We start from the raw sequence: 22,976 nt of genomic DNA on the forward strand, positions 1-22,976 counted from the left end.
TATTTAATAGATTTTAATAGAATTGCACTCTGAGCAATTTCTTTTGACATCACTGAAGGTGTGGTTTGGCTCTCCTGCAATAAGTCAGTGTGGGGAGAAATAGTGTTATCAGCCTCCTGCTGAGGGAGAGCATATTTCTATTCTTCCAATGTTTATGGAAAGTGAAAGGGATTAGGACCACTGGTACCAGGAAACCAAGTACCTGTCCATCACTGATTTGGATGTGATGAGTGAGGAGGCCACCATCTGAGCAACAGTAGAAATTATCTTAAGAAGGAAGTGTGCTGAGAATTACTTATCTACAGTTGCAAGGTTCCCCCCTAAACCTAGATACAGTAGTGAGCTGACCCCAGTCATAGCTTGCAGGTTTAGTAGTAGTAATTAACTTTGTTATTACCAGAGATAGAGCCCTTGTTGGTTTATGATGAATTTATACATAGCCCTGTGCTGGCTATATATATATGCATGTGTATGAGTCCAGCTGATTGTGTACTGTGGAATTCACTAAGGAGTACAGTTTCCACTAGGAAGACACCTGCTGACTTTCTTGCTGCTGAAAAGTGCATCAGATTTTGACACAGTTTAAAGCATAGTTAACAAAAAACAAGTGATCAGTGGATGGCAAATTAATGCACTTAACTACTTCAGAGTTAGTGCATTTTATTTTCAAACTCGTACATCTGTTTATGTAACTGTGTCACTTCAGTAGAGTCCATAAAAGTAGCATGTTGAAGATAAATTCTTTGACCTATAGTGTCCTGTTGTCATTCTTTTCTCAGTAATCCCATCATGGTTCCTTTTTTTTAATGTGAAAAATTTAACATTGCATTGTGCCTTCCAAAAATACTGCTTTAGCTTCCTTGAATCGTTTATATGTTCTTGTGTTGTGTCTATGTTGTTATTTTCTCCTATTTGTTTGGCTCTAAGTTAAACCCTCATGTTGTTTTGGTTTATTTCTGTCCCCTGCTGGCAGGAGAGCAATAGTGCAATGAAACAGATTTTCAGTGTTTTTTAAATGAGGAAAGTGTGTACTGTATGGTCTCAAATAGTTTCCATCAAATAGTAGTTTTCATTGTTTGACATTTGACTCTTTTTGTAAATGTCCGATAAAGACGTTTTTAAAAAAATTAGCGGCCAGGGACTTACTGCAGGGGGTTTCTCCCCTTGCCATCCTTCTCCTGTTAGCTTTGGCCAGTGTGGCGCGTGTTTCCACATCGTGTAATGTGGTTGCACAGATGTATATCCTCCAGTCCTTCTGTTGCATGCTTTCATCACGGCTATATCCACCTTTGGTTAAGATCATAAATGTATACATTCCAAGATAAATGGCGAAAAAGAGATGGAGGGACCATCTCAAGGAGCACATTTCTGCCATCATCCTTGAGGAGTTCTTTGCTTCTCAGCAGGACCATGGATTTTATTATTTAATTGAAAGTTCCTTTTGTATTTTAGGTAACATGCTCTAATTTCTCATCTCTAACAGATATAATGAGTTTTCTTTTTTTTTATGGGAAAGAATGCCTACAGAATTGCTGGCAGTAACGCTGAATTAGTGAGAGCTGCTTTTTGTGTGTTTTTAATGTTGACAAACAAATGGACAAAAACTACAGTTCTCTTTTGAGTTGACGTGTCCACTAATCACTTGTGGGTCAAATTCCCCTGTTTGCTGTGATGGAGACTGCTGCAGCTGTAACCCAGAAGAGAGGAAGGTAACCCTTCTATTAAGAGTTTGGAGAAGGAAATAATCCCTTATTTTTGGAAGATCTGGGGATGGAAAGTCTGAAAATAGCAGCAAGAATTAAGTACTAATATTAAAGTCCCTAGCAAGATTTAGAAATAAAGGCAGAAGAAAAATGGAATGAAACATTCGGAATTAGTGTGAGCAGTTTAAATAGCTGCCTTTTTTTGCTACAGCAATATTAAATGACACCAACAGAAAATAAAGGGAGAACAATGTAAATGTGAACTTGCTTTTATGACATGGCTCAGAAAAGGCTGGATTAAGTCCATACTTTAATATTACAGCTTCAGTTTTCCTGTCACAGTCAACATGTTGGATAAGTGGACATGCCTCTCTAAGAGAAGAGAAATGTCACTGGTAAGATGATTATTTTAAGTAGATAAAAGCACACCAACCCATTAAATTGTCTCAATCTCTAGAACTTCCATTTCAAATTTCATGGTAATTTATGTTATGAACTAACACTGTCATTTTTTTTATAGACACTACAGAGACAAGTGTTGTACATGTAACACAGCTGGAAAGAGATACCATTTTGGTGTGTTTGGATTGTAAGTTGTAGTATCAACTAAATATATATTTATGCATGTACGTGCATACTGTCTGTCTTCAAATTGGGTCATATATTGAAGATTAATTCTTGGCTGACATATCCTATTTATTGTCTAGGCTGTATAAAAATAGTGAATCTGCAAGGCAGGTTAAAATCCAGCCGCAAACTGTCATCGGAGCTCACGTTTGACTTTCAGATTGAATCAATAGGTAAGTTGGATTTCTATATTAATATTGAATATCTGGACAGACTAGAGAGCTGGTCAATCACCAACCAATTTAACAAAATCAAGTGATGGACTCTGCACCTGGGATGGGGTAACCCTGGTTATACGTACAAATTGGGGGACAAGAGGCTGGAGAGCAGCCCCGCGGAAAGAGATCTGGGGGTTTGGGATGATGGCAAGTTGAGTATGAGCCAGTAGTGTGCCCTGGCAGCCAAAAGGGCCAACCACCCCCTGGGGGTGCATCAAGCACAGCATTGCTGACCAGTTGAGGGAGGTAATTGTCCCACTCTGCACTGCACTGGTGCGTCCCCACCTCGAGTGCTGTGTGCAATTTTGGATGCCTCAATATAAGAAGGACATCAGGTTATTAGAGTGTGTTCTGCATGTGTGTTCACGCAGTCCATTTTTATAAAGCAGCTTAAAGACTAAATTATATGATATGTCACACTTTACATAAATTTTGTTTTCTTGTGAAGATTCTGAATTAATTAAGATTTGTGAAACAGAAAAACAGAATACATTTGTTTTTACATTTCTTGAGTGGTTACATACCTGGATTTCATCACTTGCTTATGAAAGAGGGACGAGGAAGAATGTGCACACAGATGGAGGGTAGCACCAGAAGAGGAGGAACAGTGGAAACAAAAATAATGAGTTGGAGGGAATTTACTTCTGAGGAGAAGCTTTAAAGTTTCAGGCACTTCGAACATAATGTCTCACGGAGAAAAGGATAAAAAAAATTGTCATGGAAAACATTACTTTTATGGCTCCTGTTGCTTAGGAATGGAGGGAAGGAAGGAGTACATGTACTTGAAGCTGCTGACTGTGGGACCTCTGCATGTGCTGTAGTCTTGTCCTCTCTCTGCTCATCACAAACGAGCTACCGGTGTCCTGTTCTGGCCTGATAGTATCTCCAAAGAGCTCTGCTCTCTTTCCTGCATACCTGCCCGGAGGCAGGATGCTGGATGCAGGTGGGACAGATTGTTCCAGGGGACCTCCACACTTGCCCTCTCTTTGAGGAAGGCCCTACCCCTGTTTACTTTCACAGGGTTCGAATGTAGGTGTCTGTCACCACATTTGTGACAAGGGGAAGGCCTGGGAAGTAGAGGGCTCTCTATACATTTGCTCCTAGTATTAGAATGTGAAGGGGTTTCCTGTTCAAAGGAAAGGACACTTTTAGGGCTAGACAGAAGGACAGCTTTAGAACTTTTTCTGGTTGGGCGGTAATATTTTTAAATGCAGTCATTAAACAAATACATAGTAGCAGCTACTTTTGAGGCAGGTTCAGTGATTCCTGTGAGACATTTTGCAGCGTGTGGGTGAACGTGATACAATAAAACATACATGCACAAATTTTAAAATTGCAGTCATATGCTTTTGGCCTTAAAAGCACAAGTTGACATTATGCCTGAAAACTAATTCCAGTGTTCTTTGTTACCAGTCTGTCTACAAGACAGTGTGTTAGCATTCTGGAAACACGGCATGCAAGGAAGGAGTTTTAGATCAAATGAGGTGAGTACTGCATTTTGCTTCAAATTCTAGCTGCTTATATAAGCCAAGTAGAGGATGAATGCATAATACTGTGGTCTGAAAAACAGTAAAACATTTCAGTAACTTCCTAGGTTAGACTGGAAGATGGAAGTCTCATTCTAAGCATGTTTCATAAGCCACAAACTAATTAGTGAAGCTGTACAAGAGCCCCTGTCAAGTCTAACATAAAAAGCAGAAAGCAACAGGAGACCAGGCCATGATGCCATAGAAGATATCCAAGCCTAATTCTTGGTAACATTAACTTTTTTTTACCTTAAATTGCATTGAAGACTAGTGTCAGTCCCACAGACTCTCACACATGGATACCAAAAATTTGGGCTTTGCCAGTGGTTGAATACTCCACTTTAGCTTTTTGTCACAGCCTTGAATGAGTTGCCTGTTGGTTATTTTTTAAGTCTCTTCCATGTTCCCTTGGCTCCCTTGGCTTACAAGTACTTTGAAGATTTTAGTCCCCAGCTTTCACAATAAGTATTTTACATTCTCAGGAGAAAAATGTCAGATTGACCTAAAGATTTCTTCTGAATTACCCTGTAGTCTTTTTTTTTTTTTTTTTTTTTTTAGCTAGCTTGATGTGATTTTTAGGCATTGTAAAACCATTATAAGTACCTTCCCAACTCTTTTTTTTTTTATTGCTGCAAACCTTGTGCATCTGTGTGTTAGTGGAAACGCTGTGCTTTGTAGGATTTTAATGAGTCTTTTAATTTGGTTATTCAAGAATGTTTGCAAACTTCACCAGTTGTTTTATCAGTGTCACGTTGGCTGAGAAATTGAGCTCGTTATGACTAATTGTATTTTAAGGTACACATACAGTCACACAATGCCAAGCTTAGATATTCCACTTTGTTACACAACTGCATTTATTTGCACAAAGCCAGAGCTGACCTAATCTATACTTGACAATAAGCCTGCTCTTTGTGGGAAGTTGGACCAAAGACTAGAGTTGGTATAACTTCTTATTTCCAAGTCTGCAAATGGTTCTTGTGGCATTTGTGCATGTTTGATCCCCAGGCATGATTGTCCTTCTCCCAAGAACTCATAATAGTGAACCGCAGCACCCTGCTGTTAGCACATGAGGAGGAGATGATGTTGCTAGGCACTTCTCCAACTCCAGACTCCTGCTAGCAGCGTTCTGCAAGGCTCAGTGGATTACTCCACTTGTTGGCACTCAGTAGCTCTGATCCAGTTGTTAGAGAATATGCCCCAGAGCGCTGCAGTGCAAGTGGGTGCTTTATAATGTTTATGTAAAGCATAAGGAACGCTGTCTGCTTGTTTTGTTATTGTCAAGCCAAAGCCAGCACCTAAATGAAGAACAGAATGCAGAACTGAGCTGTTGTCAGAAAGCAAGCCACCCAAAACTTTTTCTCTGTAGAACATACAGACTAAGCTCTCAGGCCTGTTTAAATTCCTTATCTCTCTGGCTGTCCTACTAGCTACAGCTATTTAGAAAACAAAACAAAACAACTGATTTTCTTCTGTAATATGAAAAACCTGCATTACCAAGCTCAGATCTTGATCATATTCGTTACTTTTGGGAAATTTTATACTATGTAGTATGTGGGGACCAATTACACAGGACAAAAACCTGACCAACCTAACTTTGCAGCACATTTGTCTTTTGAAGACATTATTGGTTCAGATTCCCTGATGTAGTAACAGTTGGTCTAATTGGGGATGATTTGAGCTGCTCACAAAGTTATTTCCTTCCACAACCATGACCTTCCACAGTGGTTTGATTGAGTGGGAAGAATGAAACAGGGAACTGTGTGAATTCTGAGACAAGACGCTCAAAATTTGGGCCAAGATTGTGCAGACTCAGCCCCACAACAAGTAGGAAGTAATTTTCTTAATAAAGAGGGCAACTTCATTGTTGTGAATTAAAATTCTCTTGCAAGTTCTCTGTGCCAGAAGTGAATTCACTAAGTCAGCTAACTCTACTAGGAGCTCAGAAGGAGAGAAGAATATCTTCTTTCCTTGAGAATGTGCAGTGTGGCTGTGTAGAAAAGGAGCTTTGTAAACAGTGCTGCCTGTTCATGGTGTGACTTGGTACCCTTTGGAGTATGCAGCGAGCTTCGGTTGATTTTATTGACTCATGTGATGTTTTCTTTAGTGCTTTGGTATTCATGTGAGCATAAAGGTGTGTCACACAAGTACAATTCACCTGCAGTAAACAACGCTCTATTGCACTAGTCTGAAATGTCAAAATACTATGTTGGGCATAAGTACCACAAATTAGATTGTTTCTCTGTTAAGGTTTTCAGAATATGAACTTACTGCATCATTACTATGATTCAGAATTTCAGCAAAATGCATTTTATATGTAATTTACCTGACCCATTTTGGATATCTACTCTGGAGTGAGACAATTCTTACAGCTACCTATTTGAGTCATGGCTGTAAAGAGAATTGCACTGGTAGCTCGGATGCTGTGCAGTGCTGAGCCCTGCTGTTGTGCTTGCAGTTGCTACCAGAGGAATTCACACAATGTGGCAGGAATTACAGAAAACATTTAGATCTCACTTAAAAGTGACAGTTGCATTAAATTCTCTTATCTGATTTAAATCAGCAGTAAATTGGTAACATCAGTCAATTCTTTTCTCTAGGTTGATTTTAAAAACAAAATAAAAACACTTGTGCATTTAACATGTAAACACTTGTCTTATTTTTGTCTAGATCACACAAGAAATTTCTGATAATACAAGGATATTCAGGCTTCTGGGATCTGACAGGTATGAAGAGAAGTGAACATGGCATGCTAAAATAGAAGAATAACATGTGTTCCTCCTACCTTAAAGTTCTTTTTGCTTGTTTCTTGTGATTCCTTTTTTAGCCATCTTACTCATTCCTTTGTGTACGTGTCTACCTTTCAGCCCTTCAAGTTTACTTTTCTTTCTTCAATTAAAAAAAAAAATTAAAAATTCTTCTGAAAGTGTTTTTGGGCTTCCAGAAGTACTCAGCTAGCAAGCTCTTATTTGGCTGCAGTCACAACCTCCAGGAGTGTCTTCCTTTTTTGTGCTGTCATTCTTTTTTTTAAATTGGTGAAATCTTTACTTTCAGATGCTCTGCTGCAGTAGCTCATCCAGATCTACTTCTTGAGACAAATGCAAAATATACTTAAAAATTTAAATATCTCACTTTCACCCCCAGAAAGGAACTCTACCAGTTGTCCTCCCAACATGACAGTTCAGGTCTTGTAAGAGCTCTTGATAATTTCCAGTGTAGCTGTTCTTTGGCATCTGCTTTGCAGGACACCAACACCGTGTCTGTCTGACCCATCACGTACCAGCTTGCCGAGTCAGTAACTGCTATTTTAGGAGTGTCATTGACTTCCTCAGCTTTCTCTGCCCTGCTGACGAACTTTGTACTTCTGTAACAGCCACAAAAACAGCAGATGTTTTGTTTTCTGGGGAGTGCGTGCTGATGTGATGGTTTCACCAGTAATGTATTCATATGAAGTGCAAAGATAGGCTTTAATTTTTCCTTTTGAGAACTGCCTCTCTCTTATGCCACTCACAGTAAACTCGCTGTCTTGTGGCATCTTAGAACTACCAAAAGAGCTTCACATCAGCCAAAGGCTTTCCCCATGTTTTGCTTCTGCAAGCTTGATGCATAGCCCAGTAATTACCCATAACATCTACAGCAGCGAATGGTGCTGTGGCTTTATCAGCTAGCTACCAGCGATTTTTGGTGGCTGGGGGTTGAGGATTCTGCCTTACGTGTGCAATACCCGATAGCTTTTTGGTAATGGGTACTTGTAAGTAATACTTACCTCTGACCTGAGGGTTTTACTCTCTGTTCCAGTGAGGTGTGCGTTGACCTCAGCTTTATTATGTCATTTTTCTTAGTTGTTGAGAGACAGCACAACTCAATTTAAAAATGACTCTGACTTCCCAATGGAGGATGACATTGCAAATCATTGCCTTGGAAAAATAATGTCCTCTTCCCCAAATACAGTTCCATCTATTTCTGGCTTGTACTAATAGTCTCCCAAGTGTGAGACAATGTTTAAAGACTTTACACTGCAATAAATAACAATTCCAATTTCTTCAGATACTATTTTGCTTGCAGCTCCATCATATTTTGTGCTTGAGCTGTGAAACCTTTTTTCCAGTAACACATGTCATCTTCTAGGCAGTTCATAGGAACTGGGGTTCTAAAAAGCTAAAAAACTGACATCAGTCTGATAAGAGCTTGCATGTAGCTTTCTCCTGGTGAGCAGGGAATGCCTCATGGCATGAGGTGTCATTCCCTTTGTGGAGCACATTGAGGAGAGGGTAGGTTTTCTGAGCGATAGTTGTGAAGCACACAACCTCTCCTTGGGTGAATGCACAATAGATGGATTTGAATTTCCCACAATCTATTTTCTCTTCAGGGTGTTTGTGGAGGAGAATTCAGTCATGAACATCCTGGTCCATTTAGCAGTTTTAGCAGTTCTTGCCTGATTAAAAAAAAAACTCAAATAGTTTGTGAAACAGAATTATGACACTAATTTCTCTCCTTTGAAGAGAAAGGTGTGATCTAGGATATCCCTTACAGTCTTTGCAGTTGTAGTGGAGGTCCAGCTAACCCAGTCTTCTGTCTCCAGTGCTGGCCAAAAGTGGGTGACAAGAAAAGTGAGAAGATTCTGCACATAGTAATCCTTTCCTTGAGGACTCTCTCAGCCTGCAAGTCTTTGTCTCTGGAACTTTCAGATCTGGAGGAAGTTTCTGTGGATTTAGGTTACATGGGCTCAGGGAAAGATTAGAAATGCTCACTGAAGAGTCAGCTTTGGTCACCTGTCATGTCCGGTGGCAAAGGGCAGACTAATGACTTCCAAAACTGGAGCCTGATTAATGGCTCAGCCTTGCAAAGGAAGCACAAGCCCAGGCAGTAGGGGAGTGATGGACCCTCCTCAGAAGCCCCTACTTGACAAGAGGCAAAGGGCATACGTTACAGCAAGGGAAATTTCAGCTGGCTGAAGGAGGGCAAAACATCATGGTGAGGGTGGCTGAACACTGCAGTAGAAGCCCAGAGAGGCTGTGGGAGACCCTAGGAGACCTTGCTGGACAAGACCCTGAGCTCGCTTTGAGGTTGGCCTTCCTTTGAGCGGCTTTTGGACTAGAGGCAGCCAGGTAAAGAGAAATGACCGCTGGTTAGGTGGATCCTGGGAAAGAATACTTAAAGTTGTATCCAGGGATGTTTTTAAATGAAGGCTTAATTGACATTGTGGCTTTATTTTCATTTTAGGGTCGTGGTGCTGGAGAGTAGGCCGACAGATAACCCAACAGCCAACAGCAATTTATATATCCTGGCAGGGCACGAGAACAGTTACTGAGAAAAGCGGACAGTAGGCAGCTCACTGAGACAAGAGAACACTCCTGCTGCAGCAGCATCTGCGGCTGGCTGAAACTGCACAAAAAGCTGCAGTAACCCGACTTCAGTTACTTTGTAATTTATTGTGGTATGAGAGGAAGACAAGAATTGTTTGTGGTATGGACACATAAGCATTATGATACCACAGAAGTGCTTGATTTACTGTTATGTAATCTTTGTACATATACAGTATTTTTCAGTGAAACTTCTTGCTGAAGACCTACACTGACTTTCTGTAGATAGCAGTCCTCCTGTTAAGTACAAGTGTCTTACCTGTACAGATGTAAAAGTTACTGAGGATGCAAAATTCAAATCGGGGTACTATTTTAAGGACTTCTCATGTGTTTATTATAAAGTGGGATGCTAGGAACAAATATAGTACATTTAACAACACTATTGTATTTTATTATATGTAATTTACTAATACAAATAAATCTTAACTTTTAGAAATTGTAACCAAGGCTGTAATCAGATTACAATCTTGTTTTAATTTTGATGCAACACACTGGTGTTCATGTTTGCACAACGTATTGAGATGTGATGTATTTGGTCACAAAGGTAAGCTGTGACTTTGTGGATATGACTTGGGCTTCAAAGTTCCTTTTTTTTTAGTTTACTCGGGTAGTTTTCTCTGTGAAACAAACCAGTTAAACACCTGTATTTTTATATTTAATTAAAACTCTCCTTACAATTACTTCTTTATGCTTGAAAACAATACTTTCTGGATGGGTATCAGACCCAGACTAGTGGTACCTGGCTGTAACACTGCAATAGGTGTTTGAATTATTAGTTGTATACAAATGATAGAAATGAGTATTACTGTTCATCTTACTAAATAGTTTTATGTCACAATGAAAACGAGCAACATTCCACATTGTGGAGATGGCTCAAAGATGTTGCCATTTTGACTTTTTTTTTGGCCTTATAAAAATCTTCATACTTTTTTGATTTAGGATGTTAACACATGGCCAAAATAATTTAGTTACTACCTCATTCAAATAATACAATGGTTACTACGCATCACAGGAACTTAGTTTTGATCAGAAGTGTTTTTGATTGCTATTTTCCAATGGAGTATGTAAATGCCAAGTTTTAGCAAAATGCACACATTTGACTCCTTTTTTGTATATGTTCTTTATATTTTATTGTGATAATATACACTAAAACCAAACTAAATTTAAAGTGATTTATGGCCTGCATTATTGTTGTGATTGGTTATGCTTTGAAATATGTTCCCTAATGTATATAATGTAAAATAAACTTTTTTTAACATGTTGTTGTACAATTAGATGACCACCTACACTAATTTTCCACGTAAGACTAAAATGGAACATACTGAGTTTTGAATTCTGCTATTAAATGTTTGTGCCAAACACAGAAGCTGGGCATTTCTGAATGTATGAACGGTCAGACCGCTGGAGCTCACCTCAGTTTAGGCTAGCACTTGAGGGTAGGTGTTATTACCCTTTTGGCCTTTAGGCAATGGATATATGTATTTGAGAGAAGTCTTTCAAAATTCCAGCCTGTTTGATTTCTTCCCTCCATCACCAGCTTTTCCACCTCTGTTGAATGCTGGGGCGGAATATCAGTTTTTCAGGGTGTTTTTTCTGTGTATTGGACTCAAGCTTGCTGCCTCTGCTGGTCCCATCTCTTCTGTTCCCTGGCACTGAACCTCAGCCCCACCCTGTGGGAGAGGTGGCAGTGCAAGCCCCGCTGCCGAGAAGCTGAATTCTCAGAAAAGGCGAGAACTTGTGTGTGTTTCACAGCACGCTTGTGCTGCTGCCCAAGGGGGATTTCCATCCTGCTTCCCATGGACTATTCCTTGCTTTGACATGCAGAAAGTAGCTAAATTTTAACCAAGTACAGTATAGTTGATGTGCTATAAACATGTTTCCTCCTGTGGGGTTTCTGCAGCAACTGTGGCCAAATGTCTTGCTGTTTGGGGCTGTTGAATTACAGGCAAGAGGAGCTAAGGGATATCGGGTTGAGTGTTTTGGTACAAGAATGCATGCTGGGATGCAGCTGGAAGAGCTAAAAATAAAGAGCACAGGGTAATGGCATGTGGGAAGAAGAGGAGCATTGTGCTAGGGCAGGCTTGTCTCAAATCTATCAAGATAGCCAGGACAGCTTTGCTCTCCAGATGCTGCTCCCCAGTCTGAAAGAAAAGGAAGAAGCGAAGGGTTCCTGCTCTTTGAGGAATTGTCCTGTTGCAGGATTTGGGGTCTGCGTCACAAAAATGCATCTTCCTGCATCCTGAGCTGCTCAGCTCCTCGGCCAGCAGCTGCCCTCAGCTGAGCCCAGGAGCCTGGATGTCTGGTAGAGCAAAAAGTCTCATTTGCTGGACCTGCAATTGCCATGAACTGAAAGTTCCCACTGAGCTTCCACCACCCCCATTCTGATGTAAGATTGGGATCAGTGTGCGGCTGACTGGCAGGAGCACAGTCAGAGCCAGGAAAACGAATCACAGGCACAACAAGGTTAGAGCAAGGCTTCTGCCCACAGCAAGTTGACAGAGCTTCTCTAAACCTGCGTGGCTTCCCTTTTTCAGTCTCCTCCCAGCCCCTTCCACTCTGCTATCGTTGGCTTCTAGCTAGTGCTCCTGGCCGCTAACAGGCAGAAGTGGTGTAGCTGCACAATGGGGCATTCACCAACCTGGCAGCAAAGTCTGATCAGTGCAGGGGCTGAGCTTGGGTCGCAGTTTGAAATGAGCTTTTCTAAAGAGAACAAAGCAGCAGGTGGATTGGGTCCTTTGCAGAAGTGCTCCTAGAAGCGGGGAGTACAGGGGAATGAATGTTGCTTTTATCCTGTTTTTGCACATCTCTCCATGTAGTGCTGCGCCTGCCTCTGTCAGAAGCAGGATACGGTGACCTGAAAAAGAGGGGGTTCAACTTCAGGTTCTGTGTCCCACTGCCCCTTGACTGAAAACAAGAGCTGTGCAAGGCAAAGCTCATGTTGCTGTCTGCCCTTGTAGCTTTGTCACTGGGACCTTGGGATTGGGCTGGGGGAACACACCAATACTGTGAGCAGTGATGGGGAAGGATGCGTCCCCTGGGCAGGGGGTGGTTCTTACACTCCACAGGGTTCAGCTTTAGCAATAGCACTGCTGATTTGTGAATGAACCTATGTGAAAAGGTGGGGAAAAAAAACTGGTAAAAGCAGGGAACGTGCCAAAACCTCTTACTTCCCTGCAAGGAAGCACTACAGGTTGATCTAAAGTACAGGTCGTAGGGAGTCATGTTCCAAGCCTGTGTCGTCTATTGAGGGGTGCAGAAGGAGCTGGGGGAATGTGTCTGGGGAGGGAGACATGGACCTTGGTGGGCTCTCAGGTGGACAATGCTGGGTTCGCTGTCTGCTGAGCATCATCCTCTACAATACAGCAGCATTACTGTTGCTAGAGGTCTCCTTCCCTCCTTGGGTACAGATTTTCCCTTCAGGGCTAATTTAAATCTAACATTCAAATTCAGGTCCCCCTTGTGTTGCTCTGACAGACAGCTATTCCTAGCAGGAGCCTGTCTTCTAGGCTGAATACAGGAGTACACTGTCAGCTCCTGGCAGTCCCTCCTGGTGGCACCTCCTCACATTCCCCACAGCAGCTGCTGGGGGCAAAGGGGTGCTGCCACTCTTCATAAGCCCACGTTACTTGGCCAGCCCTTGGGACAGTAGGGCAAAGGGCTGCCATAACCCTCCTCCACCTCATCCTCCTCTCCCTCCTGCAGCAGCACTGGGGGATCCTGAGTGTCCCCATGTCACCCACAGACATTGTACACCCCCATAAAGCCACCGCTGCACTGGCTGTGGCCTTTGGTTTCTGCTCCTTCTGACAGCAACAGCAGCAAGTCTCATCTTCACTTCTTGACATAAGGGCAGGTCATCCCACCGCCTGGCTCCTGTGTTGGGTTTGCGTGGCATTTTGGTAGCGGGGGGGGCTACAGGGGTGGCTTCTGTGAGAAGCTGCTAGAAGCTTCCCCTGTGTCTGACAGAGCCAATGCCAGCCGGCTCCAAGACGGACCCGCCGCTGGCCAAGGCCAAGCCAATCAGCGCCTCTGTGATAACATATTTAAGAAAGAGAAAACCAGCTAGAGAGAGCTTTTGCAGCCAGAGAGAGGAGCAAGAAGATGTAAGAAACTCTGCAGACACCAAGGTCAGTGCAGAAGGAGGGGGAGGAGGTGCTCCAGGCACCGGAGCAGAGATCCCCCTGCAGCCCGTGGTGAAGACCGTGGTGAAGCAGGCTGTCCCCCTGCAGCCCATGGAGGGAGGATGAGGGGGTGTAGAGATTCCACCTGCAGCCCGTGGAGGACCCCACGCCGGAGCAGGTGGAGGCACCCACAGGAGGCTGTGACCCCGTGGGAAGCCCACGCTGGAGCAAGCTCCTGGCAGGACCTGTGGATCTGTGGAGAGAGGAGCCCACGCCAGAGCAGGTTTGCTGGCAGGACTTGTGACCCCGTGGGGGACCCACGCTGGAGCAGTTTGCTCCTGAAGGTCTGCACCCTGTGGGAGAGACCCACGCTGGAGCAGTTCGTGAAGGACTGCAGCCCGTGGGAGAGACTCACGTTGGAGCAGTTCATGCAGGACTGTCTCCCGTGAGAGGGACCCCACGCTGGAGCAGGGGAGCGATGAGAGGAGTCCTCCCCCTGAGGATGAAGAAGCGGCAGAAACACCGCATGATGAACTGACCGTAACCCCCACTCCTCGTCCCCCTGTGCCACTGGGGGGGGCGGAGGTTGAAGCCGGGAGTGAAGTTGAGCCCGGGAAGATGGGAGGGGTGGGGGGAGGTGTTTTTAAGATTTGATTTTATTTCTCATTCCTCTACTCTGTTTTGCTTAGTAATAAATTAGATGAATTCCCTCTCTAAGTTCAGTCTGTTTTGCTCGTGATGATAATTAGTGAGTGATCTCTGCCTGTCCTTATCTCGACCCGTAAGCTTTTCATTATACTTTTTCTCCCCTGTCTAATGAAGGAGGGGAGTGATAGAGTGGCTCTGGTGGGCACCTGGCCTCCAGCCAGGGTCAACCCACCACAGCTCCCTGCATGTCTCTGTGCCACTGAGCTTCCTCTGTCACTACGTGCCTATGAAAGCAGCCCCAGCTTTCAACTCCATGCTCTTCCCTGCAAAAGCTTGCACTGTAATGAGCACCCAGACGGCTGCAGTCCTCCCTCTGGGTCCTCAGACACCCTCACCCTGGAGACGTGCACATCCATACATGGTAACCACTAGCGCCTGTGCCCAGCTGCGCTTCACCTGCCTGTGCTCTCCACCATGGATGGGGTGCAAAGCCAGTGGCCTGAGACAGCAACTGCTGGGCCAACAGCATCCTATTGCTCTCAGCGGTGCTCTGTCCTTTAGTGGGCCCATGGGACTTCTCCCATCCGGCCACGCAGGCTGGTTTATTTGCCACGAGCAGTGAAGCAACAGCTCCTCAGACAGCCCTGGAGATAGTTATGTCTTGTTCAGTTGCTTTCCAAGCAAAACCACACCCTCCCATGCAGCACACAAAGTGAGCACGATCAGGCAGAGGCCGGTGAGGAACAAGGACAGCCCCCTCAGCACGACTAAACCCAGGATGTCCCCAGGCAGGGGGCACTGATCAAGCACTGAAAGCCAGGAGAGGAAGGCTATCAGCTGGGCTAGTGGCTCTGGGGGGGAGGGAGACCTCAGGCCTGGACTGTCCTGTGCCCTTACCGAATGTTTGACCAACCGAACACGGTGCCTGCAATCTCACGTTACCCAGTGCTGTTTTGTTTGAAGGAAAGAGATGCTGTAGACCATTCACTGGTGGTTAGGAGTCCTGGCACCTTCCTCTCCAAGTAGAGGGGCAGGAGCAGAGCACTGGTGCAGTTTTACACCCAGAGTTGCACATACTTGGGAGCGGCTGAAGATTTAAATTCCAACAGACTGATTTTCCATCATAAGGCAGTGAGTGCAACAACTCCGCAGCCTGTGAGACGCTGTGATGATGTCCCTGAATGTGCAGGTAGGCTGCTAGACCAAGCAAATACCTCTGAGACACGAATATTCCTGCTTTTCCTCCTTGTTCCAGCAGCTCAAAGCAGAAGTCTTGACTGCTTCAGACAGCAGTACCTGTCTGGAGGAAAAACGCCTGAGGAGGAGCTGTGGGTTGAAGACAGCTCTTTCTGAGAGGCTCCATCCATTACCTCCTAAAGTACTGCTTGGCATCTCAAGAACATCGCCTGTCAGAGCACTTCACAAACACTAATTAAGTGAGCCTCCCAACATGCATGCCATTCCTGACAGGTGTCTGTGCGACCAGCCCTTGAGACAAAGGCAGACTCAGCAGTCTCTGTGCGAGCAATCTGTGCAGGTACTGCGCTCCCCTCCCTGCTGGAAAGCTGGTCCTAAACCTTCCAGTGACCAGCAAAGGTTTTCATACATCTCCCTCCCTGGGCTCCCCAAGAGCAGCTCACAATTTCCTCTTCTGGTCCGTGAGCTCTCCCTTGCCCCTTGCCTTGCAAAGCAGAGCACAAAGATTTGCTTTTCATCTCCAGCATCATCCTCCTCCCTCCACCCTACCAGGCCCTGCAGACCACCACAGACTTTGTCCTGTTTAAACCACTGGGCTTTATTTGCATTCTGCCTTTGCTTTTTCTGGCCTTTTTTCCAAGAACCAAACTTACTTTTAACCGTTGAGGGTGTTCTTGTGCTGCTTGGATGGGGTGTTTATTTATCTCTGATCACGGTCCCCAGTGAGATGACAATGTCTTTCAAACAGGGAGTGACAGAGCTCTCAGGGAAGAGTAACGCCACCGCACCGCCTCCAGCCCTGAGCAGACAGTTGTCACAGGCAGACGGCACCTCCTTGTGCTCCAGGTCACCCTGGCTGGTGAGAAGCCGGCAGCGAGATCAGCCGTGGTCTACAGGGATCAAAGCCTTGGGGGCATTATTATCAGCACGCCCGCAGAGGCACTAGCTGGGAGAGGGGCCGTGCCTTCCCCAGCACGGCTCCGTTGGGGTTTGACACGGACCCAAAACCCTCTCTCTTCCCCAGAGCTCTGCCGGGCTGTGTGAGGCCACCACCCCTCTGCTGCCAGACCCTCCCTTGGTGGGCACGGCCCGCAGCCTGCCTGTGTGGCTGAGGGGTCCTAATGGCTCCCCAGCGCCCTGTCCCCTCCCCAGGCCCTAAAGGGGCCCGGCCGCGCCCCGCTCTCACAGGGTCGCTCGGGCAGGCAGAGCTGGGGCTGCACGGAGGGCCTGGCGGGCCGCGGCCGTTTCCACACCGCCGCAGTGGCGGGGGGCAGCCGCGGTAGGGCCGCACGGCGGTGCCCGGACTTGGGGAGCTCGCAGGCCTCACTGCACCGGTGCTGGCCCCTCCGCGCGGCCCGGCCCGGCCGCCCCAGAGAGCACCGAGCGGTTCCCCCGACCCCGCGGAACGGCGCGGCGCCTCCGACGGCAGGGGGCGCGCGGGAACCGCGGCCACCCCGTGAGGTCACTTCCGGCGGAGAGAGGCGGAGGGGGAGGAAGGTCCCGACCACGCGTCGCCGGGGCGCAGGCGCGGGGCTCCGCTGCACCGCGCATGCGCCGCGGCCGCCAACCGTGCGGGCGAGGACAGGGAGCTTGGAGAGCGGGGAGGCGGCGGCGCTCGCGCTCCGGGCGCCCGACCCCGCCCCTCGCGGCCCGCGCGCCGCGTGACCCCGCTCCCGCCGCCCCCTCCCGCCGCCCACCGCCGCCCGCCGGGGCGACCACCGAGAGCCGGGGGCGGGGAATGCGACAGCCGCCGCCTCCCCCCGCCGCTGCGGGCCTGCCGCCGGCGGCGGCGGCGGGGGGTCGCCGGGCCTCCTGCTGAGGGGCGCCCAGCGCTCCCGCGGCTGCCTCCTCGCGGCACCCGGCCCGGCCTGGCCCGGCCTGGCCGGCCCGCCCCGCCCGCCTCCCCGAGCGGGCCGGGCCCGGCGGCACCATGCAGGCGCAGCCGCTGCTCTACGAGTTCTTCAGCGAGGAGAACGCGCCCAAGTGGCGGGGGCTGCTGGTGCCCGCCCTCAAGAAGGTGAGGGGGAGCGAGGTCCCCCGCCCTGGCGGGCAGGGCCGCAGGAGCGGGGCTCGGCCCGAGGCCCTGCGCGGCGGCCCGGCCTCGGCGCGGAGTGGGCCGCGGCCGGCGCGGCGCCTCGGCCGAGCTGGGGGCAGCGGGGCCGGCCGGCGCTCCGGAAGCGGCTTGAAAGGGGTCGGCGGGGGTCGGTCGTTGCCACCCTGCCAGGCGGCCGACTGCCTCGGCGGATGCCACGGAGGGAGGGCCCCGGCGTCCCCGTGCAGGGCCCGGGAGCCGCGCTGGGGCGATGCTCTGACAGACGGAGCCGTGTAGATAAAAACTGGTTAATGAACAGGCGGGTCCTGGCCCCCTCTCGCCAAGAAGGAAGCAAGCAGTGCTGCTGCGGGTTTCTGGTAGGCTCCCTTAGTGCCCAGAAGTGACACGGCTGTGTGTGTGTGGGATCGTTATGAGGAACTGCTGAGAGAATTTTGGTTAATTAGTGTTTGGGCTTAATGACTTTTAGTTAAGCTTCTCTTAGTTTAAATGCCGTTTTGCTGAGAAGGCTTCATTAGGACAAACTAGCAAGTCTTGTTCCCTCGGGATGGTGAAGTTTGTGCCTGTAGTGTGGAAAGAATTTATTTGGAAGAGAGAAAAAATGGCGAGGGCTCCTCTTCCACTTCTGCAGCCAGAGCCCAGAAAGTAGAAGGCTTAAGAAACAAGAGGTTTCTGACACCGTTGCTTGAACTGGCTTCAGATTGCAGAACTTGATGCTTTTTAGTCGTGTGCGGCAATGCTTTATGAGTCCGTCTAGTTACAGTCATTAACTGCAACTTTTGTGTAAAAGGCTTGGTCCTAGGGCTAGTTCAACTATTGCATCCTCCAGTATGGATTGGAAGTCTAAAGTGTTGCAGGTGTACTGGTTCAGTATTTCTTTCTAATTTCAATGCATTGCCTTGCTTTTCTGGGCGTGCTCTTTGAGGTCTCCTACACTGCGCAGTTTCATCCACTTCTTGGAAGTCTTCTTGCTTGTCTCATCCATGGCATGTACTGTTAATGTCTTATGCCGGATGGGTAATGGCTTCTTTGAAACTATACTTCTGCACTGACCGTACAACTGGCTGCTTCTTGTTACAATGTTTAACATTGTTAAAGTGCTTGTAAGCTCTTGGCCAGTTGTCCAACTGAAGCCTGCTTGGAACCTGGAGCTGCCCAAGGTCTCGACCAGCAAGAGCTCATTCCTTTGGAGGACGGTTTATTCCATGGTGTAGCAGAGGCTTGTCAAATTTGGAATGAGGCTCAGTGCTAACTACTGGAGGATTTAAAGTGAGGATTCAAGGCAAGTATGAGCTAAGACTTTGGAATTACTTGCTACATCTGAAGCGCAAGATATCTTCCCAATGGACAAGCCATTCATGGAGTCACCCTGCATTAAAGATGCTTGCTGAAGGAGTTGGATAAATTCCTTGGGGCAAAAAGGAATTCTGGAGTCTGAAGTCAACAGAGAAGGCCAATGATGACAAGCTACCAAGGATGACAAACTGGCCCTGCAAGGTATAGTTGTCTTGGTTTTGTTGTGCTATGCTCTATTTCTTACTATGGATAGAGGGATGGCAGGAGTGAGGTGGAGTTGGTTCTGAAGGCTTCGCACTCAGATTTGCAACTGTCTGCAGGTGTTAACTCTTTTTAACCTCAGTTCTTCATGAGATCACCACCTGCTTCTTACCCTCTCTCAGGCTATTACCCCCTGTGCCCCAGAAGCACAGTCTTCTGCTGCTTACTATTGCTGTTCCTGTAAAGGTAGAAATGATGAATCTGTCTGTATTGTCACCTGCTTTACTGAACAGCCGAATATTTGAGTTACAGGAAAAGTAAATGGCAGCTGAAAATATTAAATAATTATCTTAATGGCTTCTTTGTTAATGGAGAAACCAAAGTGGGTATTTTACTGACTTTTATAGGTACAGGTAGCGTTGGTTAGGGTGTTTAGCCCTGATAAAGGCCCAGTAAAGTAATGAACCTGTCATAGGTGGGAGGTAAAACCATGAACATTGCAGCATACTTGCTTTGACAATCATCTGTCGTCGTTCACAAGACAGGTGTGATACTGCAGCTTTGCAGTGAGTGGTTTTGACACACGGACCCCTTGCTCTGCTAGCCAAAGACCTGGGCTGTACCTGGAGGCCAGCATGTGGGACTAGTAAAATAGAGAATGTGGCAGCATATGCCAGTGAGGTCAAAGGGCAGAACTGTCCTGGAGGGAAACTAGTGCCTTGTGGCTTTGTCTGCTGAATTGCCAGAGCATGCTATCTCAGTAGGAGCCAGATTATCTGAAGTTAAGATACATCCTGTAGTTATGAGAGGAGAACGTTTCCTTTATTTCTTCCAGAAATAAAGGAAAGCTGACTAGATGCTGATACTCGTTCTTAGGTAGTGACAGCAAGCTGCTTTCTGAACCCCACCTTGAAACCAGGTAGATGATTTCCTGCATAGCTGGAAATAAAAACTTAATAGTTTTGGAAGACCCGTGCTGAACTAATATCTCTGATGAGAAGAGCGGCATTTAATTTAACATTGTTAAAGTGTATATACCAGAATGGAATGTTTGCAGCTATTGGAGAAAGCTGCCACACGTGGACTGAATCATTAAAATGCCATTGCCCTTTTGTAACTGTGAGTTGGCTTGTAATGCAGAGCTCAAACTACAGCCTTGGAACCGCTTTCTTAAAAAATAGGTATTGTTGAATCATTGCAAGTAGCTTTCTTTTTCCCAGTGAGTTAATTTGATTCTGTTTTTTATCAAGCAACAAACCCAAGAATATGTAGTAAGAATAAATCTCTTCCTACATCAACAAATTCTTGGGAGACCATGCCTTGTATTTCATTAGACATGAACCTGAACAATAGAACTGTGTTTGATTGAACAGCTGCATTTGTAAAAGACCAGCTCTTGTACCATTCAGATCGTAATGTAATCCCTTTTCTTCCCATTCTCCTTCAGATGCTGTCAAGATAGACTCCAGTGTACACAATTAGGAAGAAAATGATGTGTACTGAGATGCTTCTCTGGCTGGTCACTGTTGTTTTGAAGCAGCATAAGAGGAGTGTTGCCGGGTTCCTTGGTTGCTGATGAAAGACAGTAATCGTGATGATGAGGTACAAGAAAAGGAAGTAAAAATAACAGCTGGTGTCTGAAATTGTAGTTGCAGAGACGGACAGAAGGTGAGATGTTGGGCCTGAAGACAGAGGATTCAAGACACATGACACACCAGAGCTCTTGGGTGGCTGGAGATGGAGATACATGGCCTTTAATACACCTTGGAAAATGGACTCAGAAGCAATGCCTGCAAAGTGATGCCTCTTCAACATTGGTGTTCCTTTGCTAGTAAAATTATACACTTTATTCTGATCATAACTTTTTGGATAGTTTTTTCCTAAACATCTTTCCTTGTGACTTCATCTTGCTTGCATAACTCTTGTTTACGCAGTCAGAATTTCTCTGCGTGCCTATGACTTGCGCCTTCCCTAATATGTTGGTTTTTACAGTAGAAAGCATGTCATCCTTACTGATTGATACCTTAAGCAATTCAGTGATAGAGAGAAACAAAAGAACTTTCTTACCATATAGATATTCCACTGTTTGTGGACCTCAAGTTGTTTTGAATCAGTTGCAGAGTTAACAAGGAGTACTGTTGGAATTTGTTGTGGTCAAAATGATTGGACTGGTGTGGCTTGACAGCTGAGGGGGATTTGCTTTCTGTGTTAAGGAAACTGTTCCAGACAGTATGCTTCCAGGTACTCCAGGTATTGTATAGTAAGTCTTCTGTACCTTTACACAGAGCAAAAGAGACGAGAAAAGCTGCTTCAGTGACTGCAGAGTACTTGGGAAGCTGTGGCTGACAAAGATACTTCTACCTGACTTTTAATTACCTAGTTTTTCAAGTTGATGACAGTCCAGTTGCCACTTGCTACTCAGAATGGCACTTCTTATCCTTAGCACTGCTTCACTGCAGATGCACTGCACATCCTTTGTTTCTGATCACTCTGCATTCTCTGTTCTTATGGCTATGGAGGATAAACTTAAGATCCTCCTGTGGCTCAAGTCTTTACTGTGAGTTTTTTCACGTGATCATTGGTGCAGTGTAATACTACTGCCTGGATACATAAAGAGAAAGGTTAGCAAAAATCTGAGTCTCGTGGCCTCAGTGAATTTTTGCTGAAGTATGGATCCAAGATGCTTTTTGTATTTGGTTTAATTTACTGGATTTTTAATTGACCAGGATGATAAAACATGGGCGGGATTGCCAAATATCAGCAGAGATGTACAAGAATAGAAGAAAAAAGACCTTTTTATGGAGTACTTGTACTATGAGAACGCTCATGTATGCAAGCTGTACACAGAATATTTCATCCTGGAGCATTTTAGTGATAAGCAGTTGCTTGTCAGTAGTTTTATAGTCATATAGGGAAGATTAACAAAAGATACATTGAGTAAAAATAAGGGTTATAGCTTTGAAAGTATTCACTACTGTTACTGAAGTGAAAAAATTCTCCCCCTGCCCCCCAAAGAACCTTCTCTGTAGCCAAGTCATTTCTACTAATAATCAGTTGAATAAACTGTGTCTGTGAAGGTTTAGAAAAATGCTTATAATCGGTAAAGTTTCACCCTCTCCGATAGTGCTTTGGAAAACAGCCTGGCCTGTCATCTCATTGCAGCTTCTTCCATTTTATTATCAAAATGGTGTGGTAAATACGATGGATTTTTTCCTTTAGACACTTTCTTACAAGCACTTCAGCTGCCACTAGAGACAACTGACAGCACAGCAGTACCTGTACTCAGCAGTGAAATGCAGTTGTTCTTTAGCAGGCATTGGTTTTTTTGATTCGTACTGTGACTTCTTGCCAGAATCTCAGTAGATGAGTAGTCTTGCCCAGATATGAAACAATTATCTGTAACAACAGTAGATGCTTCAGTTTTATTTCAGTTTGTTATTATGTAGCTTTACAATTATTTTCTTCTGTTATGCACTTTTCTGAAGCTGCCAGAGCTGCTGCTGCTCCTCAAGGGACTTAGTTTGGTATTGTTCTCTCTGTAGCCTTTCCCACATAGGTTTTTTCTGGTGTGTTCTGTGTTTAGGAGAACAACGGAGAACTTGCAAGCCTGATTGCATTGGTTGTTAATGGTGATTTGGGAGCATTACACTGGTGTCTAAGACGTAAAGTTGCTTTAAGGAGTCTTTGGAGAAGTTTTTTCATTATAAGTTGAAATTTTCCAGCTTTACAATCAATGTAAATTAGGCTTTTCCTCATGGCCACGTGAGGAAGAGGTAACTGCAAACTGTTGCTAAGCAACTGTGGTTTGGTATCAATCAGATTGCTAAATTTGCTGTGTGAGTTTTCCTTTCTTACCTGTTATTGAACGCTTCTTTCTAGTGCAGAGTGGGCTGCTGAGTGTCAGTTTAGACTTGGGTTTGAGTCATCTTGTGATCAGCCTAGGAGTTGTCATATTGAACCAGTCAGAGACCAAGCCTCTGTGTAAGCTGAAGCTGTTTGATCTGCAGTCCTTCAAAACTTGTTTCTGGG

At 45.7% G+C, this 22,976-nt stretch overlaps 2 protein-coding genes across 11 annotated transcripts in view; both read left to right on the forward strand.

Moving 5' to 3' along the window:
- Positions 1-10,692, forward strand: part of MAP4K3 (mitogen-activated protein kinase kinase kinase kinase 3) — a 90,495-nt gene extending 79,803 nt beyond the window's left edge. For 5 of the 6 annotated variants that reach the window (XM_075749569.1, XM_075749570.1, XM_075749571.1 and 2 more), the window contains 5 exons: positions 2,224-2,292; positions 2,411-2,503; positions 3,962-4,032; positions 6,742-6,797; positions 9,295-10,692. In XM_075749569.1, the coding sequence (XP_075605684.1) occupies positions 2,224-2,292; positions 2,411-2,503; positions 3,962-4,032; positions 6,742-6,797; positions 9,295-9,382 (377 nt within the window). In that variant the 3' untranslated portion in view covers positions 9,383-10,692. Of the gene's footprint in view, positions 1-2,025; positions 2,099-2,223; positions 2,293-2,410; positions 2,504-3,961; positions 4,033-6,741; positions 6,798-9,294 lie in introns of those variants that run through there. The other variant, XR_012834764.1, reaches the window with a different exon arrangement.
- A 6,240-nt stretch (positions 10,693-16,932) lies between these two features.
- Positions 16,933-22,976, forward strand: part of SOS1 (SOS Ras/Rac guanine nucleotide exchange factor 1) — a 52,249-nt gene continuing 46,205 nt past the window's right edge. Inside the window, exons 1-2 of one of the 5 annotated variants that reach the window (XM_075749583.1) lie at positions 17,840-18,947; positions 20,395-20,549. In XM_075749583.1, coding sequence (XP_075605698.1) covers positions 20,523-20,549 — 27 coding nt within the window. In that variant the 5' untranslated portion in view covers positions 17,840-18,947; positions 20,395-20,522. Of the gene's footprint in view, positions 17,418-17,593; positions 17,810-17,839; positions 18,948-20,394; positions 20,550-20,638; positions 20,779-22,976 lie in introns of those variants that run through there. The other 4 variants (XM_075749581.1, XM_075749580.1, XM_075749584.1 and 1 more) reach the window with 4 other exon arrangements.

Source organism: Balearica regulorum, chromosome 3 (assembly GCF_011004875.1).
Source record: "Balearica regulorum gibbericeps isolate bBalReg1 chromosome 3, bBalReg1.pri, whole genome shotgun sequence".
In the NCBI taxonomy this organism is placed as follows: domain Eukaryota; kingdom Metazoa; phylum Chordata; class Aves; order Gruiformes; family Gruidae; genus Balearica; species Balearica regulorum.